Here is a 12,685-nt window from a genome sequence, read left to right as displayed (position 1 = left end):
CAGGCTACAGGGCAGGCCTGGGAGGTGCAATTCTATTAAAGTGACCCATTGCAAGAGTTCCATGAGATCACTCCATGGGTGCCATTACAATCTCGGATCTTGCATCCCCTCAGAGAAGTCACAATGCATGGTTCGGGATCCCTTTGTCTTATAGGGTTTATTGGTTTTGCACAAAGTGTATATTGTGTAAATGGGCATGAAAGTGCTATGGGTTGGCATGGAAAAGGGTATAAGAGGCCATTGGGGGTGCATGGAGAACATGGTTTGATGCAAGATGGCATGAATGTGAATTGGGAGTGGGTGGAGGGGTGTGCGGGATGAGAGCTAGAGACTCTAATTTTGGGGAAAAAAACAACTGGGACGAAAACCCAAAGAACCCAGGTGGGCTTTTTAACCAGCCCACCTTGACACTCAGTCGCTCCTGTGGCAGCCTCTGACCTGTTTCTGGAACCAGTATGCCAGAGTCCAATGTGTAGCCACTTAGCCCCATCCCCAAAATGAAAATGATGTCTTTCGAGACACTTTTACTGGAGACAGGTGCACCAAGGCAGGACCCACCTCAAAATGCTGCCCATTATTTCAATTTCTACTAAATACTGTCAGAGTGGAGTTCTCCAAGACATTTTTTTGAAGGCACAATGTGGACTAATTATACAGGGAATAAAATTATTAGAAATAATGTGATCTATATAACGCTTGTGTCCATAGAAGCTGTAACCAGACTAAATTGTTTCAGTGGACTTAAATTTATGCATTTTTAATATGGGATCTGATTAACTCTGATCAACTAGAATAAAATATGTCAATAATCTTTTGATAGAACTATAATGAGCTTGGGCAAGGATAATGTATTTATGATTCACTTCTGCATTTTCAGATGTTATCTGAATCCCTCGTGGCTACTGCTGTGCACCCACTGTTCTCCATAAAAGCTATCAGAACCTCCTCAATTAGATTGCAGCTTTACAGCTCACTTGCAGATGTCAGCTGTTTGCTATTTATATTTGTTTCTTTAACTTCTGAGTAGACTTTATGTCACACCTTAAATTGATTCATCCCAGATGCATAAGACTGACCACCATGTTAGCTATGACCATAATATAACTAAGCATGTTATTATTTCATATTCAGAGATGCGCAAACAAGTGAACAGTGCAGAGTTGAAGAACCAACGATTGAAGGAAGTGTTCCAGAAGAAGATTCAGGAATTTCGAGCTGTCTGCTACACCCTGACCGGCTACAAGATTGATGTCACTACAGAGAACCAGTACAGGCTATCATCAATGTATGCGGAACATCAGGGTGATTACCTGATGTTCAAGGTAAGGGCACAATGAAGGAGAGAAAAACAACTTTGGCAAGAATGTTTATGTTTGAAGAGAGATGTTAATCATTATTTATCCTCAACAGATTTATTTCCAGCTGAGTTTAACCATGCGTGGTACTGGACTTAATTTCTAACCAGGATTCTTTGTTTAAGGTTCTCTGAGTATTGATTTCAATTGCTTTGTGACATTCAATGACATGTTGTAGCATCATGAGACAGCTGCTTGCATTTTGATTAGTTGAGTCCCACAGTTGCATATCATTCTAATTCAAGGTCTTGATGAGTTTCATAGATTCTTGGCTGGGTAGCTCAATGAGTTAATCTTCAGACAATCATCAATCATTCCCCAGTAAGTAGCTCAAGACATTAACTCTTATTATTGATTATAGTAAAATGTAATATTGCCAGTTTTGTAATGTTTGTTGGTGTACAGAATCAAGGGGCATTTGTCCAAGCAGTGTTAGTACTTGATATCCATGGTATTTAGCTTAATGGATACTGATAAGCCTTACAGAATGCTGGAGCACGTGGAGAAGAATCACTAACGTTAAGAAGGGATTTTTTTTTGTTAAAAGTGCTAAGTTTAAAATTAGATGCTTAAAAGTGTTAATCCTCAGGAAGAAAACAAATCCCAATTGCCATGAGTACAGCTCATGCGGATTGAATGAAGAATAGTATTGGTGGATGAATGAAGAATTTGTTCTGCTATATTGTCAAAGGAATGTGGTTTACAGGAGCAATGTCCCTCTGAAATGAAAGTTGTAAAATGAAGAAGCAGGTGGTTAGGATCTGGAATGCACTGCCTGAGAGTGATGATTTCAGGTTCAATTAAGGTATTCAAGAGGGAATTGGAATGTTATCTGAAAACAGGACTATGTGGAGAAAGTGGGGAATGACACTCGGTGAATTGCTCTTTCAGAGAGCAAGCCGGGTTATGATAGGCCAATGGCCAATTTCTGTGTTGTAACCATTCTGTGACATGAGTAATAATAACTATATTCAAATTCAACTATATTCAAATCTTACTAGCTCCCTGGTTGGGCCACTTACTTTATTTGTAGACCACTGCCTTCTACACATTCTTTTCTAATTCTGAATATCTGAGATAGGTTTGTACAAACGTTTTCTTCATGACTTTCTGAAATTGGCTGGTGGAATTGCAATTTAACTGAGTTAGGAATTGAGCTTTATTTTCCTCCCTCTAGTAGATAGGGTGATGGAACAAACTTACTTTATTTAGCAAGACAACTAAGACCTGATCAAATCTGACACCAGATTTTCCAGTTTGTGGCAATGCGGGGATATCACTGCTGGTTAAAAAGACAATGACACAGATTTTTGCCTCCTTGTACATCTGCGCAGCCATTCATGGGGCACTGGCAAAGAATAGCAGTGATGTGGAGATGCCGGCGTTGGACTGGGGTAAACACAGTAAGAAGTTTAACAACACCAGGTTAAAGTCCAACAGGTTTATTTGGTAGCAAAAGCCACACAAGCTTTCGAGGCTCTGAGCCCCTTCTTCAGGTGAGTGGGAATTCTGTTCACAAACAGAACTTATAAGACACAGACTCAATTTACATGAATAATGGTTGGAATGCGAATACTTACAACTAATCCAGTCTTTAAGAAACAAAACAATGGGAGTGGAGAGAGCATCAAGACAGGCTAAAAAGATGTGTATTGTCTCCAGACAAGACAGCCAGTGAAACTCTGCAGGTCCACGCAACTGTGGGAGTTACAAATAGTGTGACATAAATTCTGATTCTAGGATTGCATGATAAAGACTCAGGAGGAAAAAAGCAGAAATATTTATGTGAAATAGTGTGACATAAACCCAATATCCCAGCAATATCGGAGCAGAAACTGATAGCCAGGTTCCGCACACACAAGGACGGCCTCAACCGGGATATTGGGTTTATGTCACACTATTTCACATAAATATTTCTGCTTTTTTCCTCCTGAGTCTTTATCATGCAATCCTAGAATCAGAATTTATGTCACACTATTTGTAACTCCCACAGTTGCGTGGACCTGCAGAGTTTCACTGGCTGTCTTGTCTGGAGACAATACACATCTTTTTAGCCTGTCTTGATGCTCTCTCCACTCCCATTGTTTTGTTTCTTAAAGACTGGATTAGTTGTAAGTATTCGCATTCCAACCATTATTCATGTAAATTGAGTCTGTGTCTTATAAGTTCTGTTTGTGAACAGAATTCCCACTCACCTGAAGAAGGGGCTCAGAGCCTCGAAAGCTTGTGTGGCTTTTGCTACCAAATAAACCTGTTGGACTTTAACCTGGTGTTGTTAAACTTCTTACAAAGAATAGCAGTGCAGAGGCCCTGCTCCCTTTTACAATATCAGCTGCTGTATTTAAAGATCAAATGGTTTTGGTGGAGTGAGTGAAGGGTTGGTTGGGGTTGAATTCCACTGTTAATCCCCGAGTTGCAGAAAAGATTAAACGGTGTAGCAATACCAGGTTAAGTATCTGGGTAAATTGCATATATATAGCCCAAGTCTCATTATTGAGGATCCTGGGCAGTGCAAATCAGCCCACGAGAAGTTTAGACTTCCTTGCCAATTATCATGCATGTGTGCGGGTCAGATCTTCTGATGGGCCCTATAGCACAACAGTGGCAAATGTCTCAAACATTCAGCACTGTTGAGCAGTGGAAGATCCGACCCAGTGTATAGAGTTGGATGATCATTTGTACAGCAACAACCTAATATACAATCAATGGATTCAGAAAGGGAAGATTGTGCCTGACCAATCTGGAATTTTGGGCAAGTAGTTTCCTATGTGGATTGTAGAAAACCTTATTTTGAAAAAGTGCTATAAAAGCCTGTTGATTGCATTAGTTGTCAGGATTAAAGGTAAATCTTGAGGAGTGAAAAGTAAAATTGTAAAAATAAAAAGGTTTAACTTAGCAGGAAAGTTAATTTGAGGAGACAATTCAGGAAGTACAAAATGACTTGAAGGTGTGGGGGTAATATGAGTGAACAGATCATTGCAGATGAAATTTATTTCATTTAAGTGTAAAGCACTGCAATGTAGGAAGAAAAAAATGATAATGCTTACTCATGAATGATGCCAAAAAAAAATACGAACAATCACATTTCCTCTCCGTGCCACTGGAACTGCGCTGACTTTTAAAATCAGGCACCAAGATTTTCATTCTCCTTTCGCACTTCAGTAAGCACCTGCATTTCACCATATCACAGATATGGAACTGAGACTCCAATGCACTTTGCTACCAAATACTCACAAATAAATTACACTTGGGCTTGGTTGTCCCATGCTTAACTGAACAAATATTGTAATTGAACTCTTGAGAACAATGTGGTCAACTGAGAAGTGCCTTACACAGGCAGCTGTGCATCCTTTTCCCTCAATCCTGTCAAGCTAATATGTTTTCCATCCCTGTTTCTCTTCAAAATCTTCAAATTGTTTTATTTCAATGTGAAGCTTGTAACTTGGTGAGTAGCAGACCAATTAATTGTACCTCACTTAGAAGGAGCATCTCCTTTGGGAAACATTTAATGAGCTCACCAACCAACTTAAATCCAATGTCTTTTATCTCTGTCCTAATTAGTTTGCACTGTTAAAGAGTTTTATGTTCTGGCAACTTTTCTTTCTGTGGTCTTACAGAATGAATCCTGTAATAAATGCATGTTTAGCTCTGTGTGTTTTTGAATGGGTCGCATAGGATTATGATGAATTCTATAATTGCACAGGTGACTTCTCAAATGTGATGGGAATGATGCCACTGTGCCTCAGCTTCTGCCTAGTTTTTTTTTCCTTCTGAAAGATTTGTTAATGTATCTGAAAATCCATTGAAAATTGGCATCCATGGCAAGAGAAATGAGAGTTGTATGATTCGGTTCTGTTGAAGTCAATTTATGGTTATCTGGTTAGAGGGAACATTGAGTCATGAAATGCACCTAGCAATTCCACTGCTAGGTTTTCTGGGAAAATATAAGTTAGAGACCTGTTGGACATTTATGAGCACAATTCTTGGGATAGCAGCTGACCCATTACTAGATTAATAGATGGAAGTAATTTAAACAGAGAATGATAGTTTAGTTTACATTTAGCTGGCCAACCACTGTGACCCTTATGAGAACTGATAAAGTTTTTCTATAAATAAATTAAATGAAGCTAGCATGATTGTTTGATCAAATCTTTATATAACCTCAAATACTGCAAAACAATACATTCAGTGCCAAACAGAACATTGACCCAGTTTTACACCCAATTTATCATCTAATGCAAAGTTATTACTGAGATGGTGGGATATGTATCAGATACTCAGTAATACATTCAATAAGGAATTCAGGAGAGACTTCTTAACCAGGGCATGCTTGGAACTCACTACTCATCATAGAGTAGTTAAAGCAAATCATATAGATGCATTTTGCAGGAAATTAGATAAACACACAAAGGAGAAAGGGTAATGCTGATAGGTTTAGATGAATTGGGGAGAGAGGAGGCTTTTGCTGTAGATTCTATGCAATTCTGTCTTTTGGCTCAACTAAGTTTAAACAAGGAGTGTGCGGCATGGAAAGCTAACTGCATTGTAGATTCCCATAAATGTGGGCACACATGTGCAATTGAATATAGGCTATCCATTTCTACAGAGTAACAGCTGTGCTTGATCACTCATCAGGATGGCCATGAAGTAAATTTGTAAAACCCCTATTCCAATTCTATGTAGCGCCCCTTCATCAGGAAACTTTACTGCAACCATAATTAAATTACAGCATTTGAAACATCAAGGATTAGGCCTTGCCATGACTGACTGTAACCACTCATAAAGAACTGAGGCTGCCCCATCATGGAAATTCAAAAAAGAAAAATTTACATTTATACAGTACCTTTCATGACCACCAGACATCTCAAAGCAGTTTACAGCCAATGAAGTACTTTGGAAGTGCAGTCACTGCTAAGAAACGTGGCATCTGATTTCACAGAACAAGCTAAAATCAATTATTTATCTTCCACTTCAGTATATTTCCACTAATCACCTCAATGATTTCATTCGGCACTATGTTCCATATTGTAACCACTCTCTGAGCAAAGACGTTTCACCTGAATTCCTCATAGAATCTTGCTGTGCATGCAGTGGTTGCTGTTTGTGGAAATAGCAGCAATAACTGCACATTAAAAATATTTCATTGCACATGATCCACTTGGGATGTGATGGAACTGATATGCCACCAAATAATTGCATGTTCTTTCATATTGCTTTGGCTGGAATGATCTATTGATCTGGGTCATGACCCTTTTATGATATTAAAGAGTAGTGATGTGTAAGATCTCTACTGGGGAACTATGATGTATTAGAAAATCTCAATAGTTGACACTCCTGAAACACAAAGATTCCTCACTGAGACAAAGACAACAGCATTCTTCATAAATGAAGAACGTTTCTGTTCTCTCCTGTGTTCCCATGTCACATTGCTAAGAAGATATTTTCCATTGCAACTTGTGTTTTTTTTTTCACCACCTCCATTTCTGGCTTTTTGTACTTCCCGTTTTTCATCACTGTACCACTACCTTTAGCTGCATGGTGACTGAGCTCTGATATTCACCCCTAGACCTTGTCACCTATCTATCCCTTGCACCTCATTTAAGATGTGCCTTAGAATCTACCTCTTTGACCAAGATTTTTTGTCACCGTTCTTATACCGTTTTATGTGGCTCAGTGTCAATTTTTGACTGATTACGTCCTATGAATGGTGTTGGAATATTTTAATATGTAGAAATCACCTTTTAAATGCACAATGTCATATAACCAGCAGTTAAGTAGAAATGTGAAAGCAGGTGTGCATGACTATTCTTTCGCTGTAGGCAAGCATAGCTCTGCTCGATATCTCACTAAAACTTATTTTAGACCAGGAATTGACTGAACTGTTAATGCAAATTTCACTTTCTTCAGAAGACTTCATTTATTTTTTTTTAAATGCTCATCAGTTTGCAGTGTGGAGAACCATGTGAACATTGAACAGGAGGAAGAGCACCAAATGAGAGGTTAGGAAGAAAGATATGGAAAGCATCATTGGAGAGCAGAGTTCTTGGTTTGTTTCTTTTGAAGAGATGTTAGCAGTTGAGAGGGAGGAACAGTAACCGAATGATGATCAAAAAGTGGGAGTAAGAACTTAGGAGTCAGCACGTGAATTTGGAGAAACAAGGTGTGTCTTACTGCAAGGCATAAGTTAATGATACTTCAATCAATCATCCTCACTTGTCATATTTGTTTAAAATATCAATGTTTGAAAATGATCCTATGAAAATTAAATAGTCACAACTTATATAACAACACAGATCATAATATTATCAAGGCATCATCCATATACTGACACTTGTCTTTCCTAATAAATTATAGCAGTGCAGCAGTTCATTTTGATTTGGTTTTACTCGCTGTTAAATAAATGGCCTCTTTTTTTTCTTTTCCTGTGCTATACTTAAAAAGCTGTTCATAACTAGATTTTGTGCACAGATTTCAATGAAATGAGTGTTGCATTTGATCATTCCTTTGGCATTTTATTTTGGCCTGTTTTATAGTGCTATTTCTAAGGACATCAAAAAAGTTTGATGACTCTAATCCTTAGTCCACAAAATATAATGACATCTCCTTGATCCCACTTGAGTATCAACTGAAAAACATTCAGCTGAATTGGATTCATCTGTACAGATCTGAAGCTGCATCCAATTTAGTTTGAGTTTTCAAAGAAAGAAACAGTTCTAAAAGATGCCTAAAAATAACTTGATTCTGAAAGGATCTTATTGATGCTGCTCACTGTGACATGACAGAAACTGTTGCTTCCAATTTACATTGACAGCGATGATTCCAATACCTTCAAAATATTGCAAAGGAGATGAGTTGGAAGAATATAGAATAGTTCTTCATCAATGGTTACCTGTTAAATAAAATACATTTGTTTTCTTTAACAGTGTGAAACTTGGGTGCCTTAGGATCATGGAAATCTAATGCACAGGTACAGGCAATTTTAGCCCATCAAATCTGTGTTTTATTTTACCATAACGAACCTGCGAGTCTACTTTCACTTGTCTGCTTAATTCACAAAAACAGCAATATTCTTTTGCACTGACTGAAAAGGTGGTGAGACGGATTAAATAATAACTTAGAAAAGGGAATTGGATATGAATTTGAAAAGAAATGCAGGACGGAAGTGCAGTGGCACATATTGGTGCGTGCTGGCCCAAATTTTCTCCTTCGGTATTGTAAGATTCTATGATTTTTTTTCCTATGATAAAGTGTGACTTATATTATGTGTCTGTGTGTATTTCCGCCATTTGGCAGATTTCTGACTTTGGGATCATGAAATTCCGCAGTTTCAAATTTGTTTCTGAACTCTGCTTTTATAGAGGAGTATTTGGAATATATTGCATTTTTTAAACATAACATTTGCGATTCTGAACTTCTGAAAGCAACAACAGAAAGGGAACAGATTTGCTATTGATTCTGGCAGAGGCACACGTATGTAGTTTGCCTGCCCCTGGTTGTCTGTGCAATATGTTGACTGTGGGCTTTATCAAACACGTCATTGTTTTGCAGCCAACTCATACCTTCTATCACAAGAATCACAGGTCAGTCTTCTGCTCACACCCACTATCCTGGAGGATGAGTAGAGGTGAGTAGTGTCAGCAAATCAAACATTCCCAACAACGACGATTTGCCCAGTGGTGTTATTATGCCTGTAATGGACCCCCTAGTTAATGAAGCGAACTAGTCTCTTCAGGTGAAGGAAGATTTGGAAAACCAAAGAAAAAGTCCAAGGCAGTATACTGATGTGGGTAAAGACAGGCTGAATGGGACTGGAAGGGACAGAAAGTTTAACAGAAACTGTACATCAGTGAATAAGGTAATTGTGGAGAAGAGAAGTAAAATTGAAATTAAACGTTCTTTATCTGAATGCATGAACCAATCTGCAATGAGATGGATTAACTAGTGGCAGAAATACAGTTAAATGATTGCGATCTGATTGCCACTATACAAGCATGGTTACAAGTTGATCAAGGTTGAGAAATATGCTGAGGTGCGCAATATTTCAGAAAGACAGACAGAATGCAAAGAAGATGGGGTAGTCTTGATAGTAAACGATGTGTTAGGAATTTGGAAGTTAATGAAGTTAACAGTGAATTTGAGATGAAAACAAAAATAACAGACAAGTAACATGACTAGCAGGTGTCTAGAGGAATACTGAAACCAGATTTGCAGGTGTCTAGAGAAATTGAGATGCAAATTACTCTATCAAAAACATTGTTTACCAGAGATAAGTGGGACCATACAAAATTGATAATTTCTAAAGGCAAGGAATTTGGGAGATAGACAGCTGAATTCACAGAGTGGATATCAAAGCAGCTGAACAGTATGTTAAAAGCAAATAACTGCTGGAATCTGAAGCAAAAACAGAACATGCTGGAAAATCTCAGCAGGTCTGACAGCATCTGTGGAGAGAGAATAGAGTTAACATTCTCTCTCCTCAGATGCTGTCAGACTTGCAGAGATTTTACAGCATTTTCTGTTTTTTTTTTGCTGCTGAGCAGTATAACTGCTTGCATTCTCTTTGGAGAAGGAGGCAAGTTTTCCATCCAACAGCCAGAGAGACCATTTCCATCTATGATCAGGGCCTTGGAGGCCTGTTCCCTCTAACATTTAGAGCCATGGCAGATAGCAAATAGTCTCCTCAAAAGACACAGTTTCATCCCCTTCACTGAACCAGCAAAAGATGTTTTCCCAGACTTGCTCATCTAAGCTGTATTGTGTGGTAGCTATGAACTGGATTTGACTTAGAATTATTAAAGTGGATGTTATTTGGGAAAAGGGGTGTCTCAGTGAGTTCTGGGAATGTGGATATACTTTGTGAACAAGAGGTAATTTCAGATAAAATGGTGTGTTTAGTTAATATATTTAAGTCTGATAGGGTATATTAGTTATGTGTTTTTTCTTTTACTTTAATAAGCCTCCATTAATTGCTTACACAACGATTGGACTGGTTCCTCACTGGGTTGTACACAGTTCCTCACATTATTTCAAACAAATCTACACTACTAAGAACCAGTGTTTCAAGTTAACCTTCGGGGTTTTGAGACACTCTCCCAGGTAACACCAGTGGGATTGTTAACAATATTTGAGGGCTCTTGGTGGGATTTTCAGAAGCATCCTTCCTTTTGGGTGGAGAGAGTTTGTGACATCAATGTAACGAGAATGAGAGCATGTGGAGCTAAGCGAGAACATGTTATTTAAAATAAAGAGATTGGAAAGATAGCTCTTGCTCTCGCCCAGGCTTATTTGGAACTAGACAATATAACCTTACCAAGTTTGAAAACTATACCTAAAACTAAATTGGTAGAATTGGCAGATAAATTGGAATTAGGATTATCTACAGGGGCTAAGAAAGCTCAGGTAATCATTTAAATATAAAAGTGGTAACAAACAGTATTTCAAGAAGTGGTGAAATTGAATTAGTAAAAATTCAATAGAAGTAAAGAAATGTGAGAAAGAGAGAGCTTTCCAACTGGAATTGGAAATACAGAAGTTAGCAATGACAAAAAGAGAAAAGGATAAAGAGAGAGAACACCAAATTAAAGTGCAGCGAATTGCAGCAGGGGCAACAGAACTGGATGGAGGAGAAAGTAGTTCGAGACATGAACCTTGAACAATAGCACCAGAGAATCCCTCCAGTGCAGAAAGAGGCCAATTGGCCCATTGGGTCTGTGCCGACTCTCGAAAGAGTACCCCACCAAGGCCCACCGCCCTATCCCTGTAATCCCGCACATTTAGCATGGCCAATCCACCTAACCTGCACATCTTTGGAATGTGGGAGGAAACCCACACAGGGAGAATGTGCAAACTCCACACAGACAATCACTAAAGACCAGAATAGAACCCGGATCCCTGGCACTGAGTGCTAACCATTGTGCCACCATGCCACAGAACCTAGTGGGGCGATGTTTAGATTTGTACAGGCTCTTCCAAAATTTGATGAAACGGACGCTGAAGCATTTTTAATGCCTTTAAGAAAAGAGTTAAATAGATGAAATGGCTGTTTTTATTTATTATATTTGGCTACTGCACTTAAAGGCTAAACTTGTAGGTAGGGCTAGTGAAGTATCTGCGTCTTTGTCAGAGGAAAATTCTGGGGTATATCATAGAAACCTAAATATAGAAGGAGGCCATTCAGCCCAGCAAGCCTGCACCGACAACAATCCCACCTAGGCCCTATCCCCATAACCCCACGTATTTACCCTGCTACTTTACCGTGACACTAAGGTACAATTTAGCATGGCCAATCAGGGGGGTTTAAACTAATTTGTCAGGGGGATGGGCAAACGAGCTGTAGTCCAGAAGCCAGTGTTGAGTATAGTGAGGTACTGAGGAGGGTATCAAGGTCGCAGGAGTGTACCGGCAGACAGGAAGGTGGGTTGAAGTGTGTCTACTTCAATGCAAGGAGCATCCGGAATAAGGTAGGTGAACTTGGAGCGTGGATTGGTACTTGGGACTACGATGTTGTGGCCATTACGGAGACATGGTTAGAACAGGGACAGGAATAGCTGTTGGACGTTCCGGGGTATAGATGTTTCAGTAAGAGTAGGGAAGGTGGTAAAAGAGGTGGAGGAGTAGCATTGTTAATCAAGGATAGTTTAATGGCTGCTGAAAGGCAGTTCGAGGGGGATCTGCCTATTGAGGTAATATGGGCTGACGTTAGAAATAGGAAAGGAGCGGTCACATTGTCGGGGGTTTTCTATAGGCCCCCAAATAGTAATAGCGATGTGGAGGAAGAAATTGCAAAGCAGATTATGGATAGGTGTGGAGGTCACAGGGTAGTTGTCATGGGTGACTTTAACTTTCCAAACATTGATTGGAATCTTTATAGGTCGAATAGTTCGGATGGGGCAGTTTTTGTACAGTGTGTGCAGGAGGGTTTCCTGACACAATATGTGGATAGGCCGATAAGAGGTGAGGCCACATTGGACTTGGTACTGGGTAATGAACCGGGCCAAGTGTTAGATTTGGTTGTGGGAGAGCACTTTGGAGATAGTGACCATAATTCGGTGTCTTTCATTATTGCAATGGAGAGGGATAGGGCCTTACAGCAGGGCAAGGTTTATAATTGGGGGATTAGGCAAGAATTAGGGAACATAAGATGGGAACAGAAACTGTCAGGGAAAGGCACTGATGAAAAGTGGAGCTTGTTCAAGGAACAAATACTGCGTGTCCTTGATAGGCATGTCCCTGTCAGGCAGGGAGGAAATGGCCGAGTGAGGGAACCATGGTTTACAAAAGAGGTTGAATGTCTTGTCAAGAGGAAAAAGGAAGCGTATGTAAGGATGAGA

The 12,685-nt window shown here is 39.3% G+C and overlaps 1 protein-coding gene across 5 annotated transcripts in view; it reads left to right on the top strand.

Annotated features, from left to right (window-relative positions):
- The window catches only part of mrm2 (mitochondrial rRNA methyltransferase 2), a 952,456-nt gene that overhangs the window by 612,457 nt on the left and 327,314 nt on the right, over window positions 1-12,685 (top strand). For all 5 annotated transcript variants that reach the window (XM_078240222.1, XM_078240223.1, XM_078240224.1 and 2 more), the window contains one exon: window positions 1,132-1,322. In XM_078240222.1, coding sequence (XP_078096348.1) covers window positions 1,132-1,322 — 191 coding nt within the window. The remainder of the gene's footprint in view (window positions 1-1,131; window positions 1,323-12,685) is intronic.

This window comes from Mustelus asterias, chromosome 23, assembly GCF_964213995.1.
Source record: "Mustelus asterias chromosome 23, sMusAst1.hap1.1, whole genome shotgun sequence".
NCBI lineage: Eukaryota > Metazoa > Chordata > Chondrichthyes > Carcharhiniformes > Triakidae > Mustelus > Mustelus asterias.
This window is presented reverse-complemented; position numbering and strand designations above follow the sequence as displayed.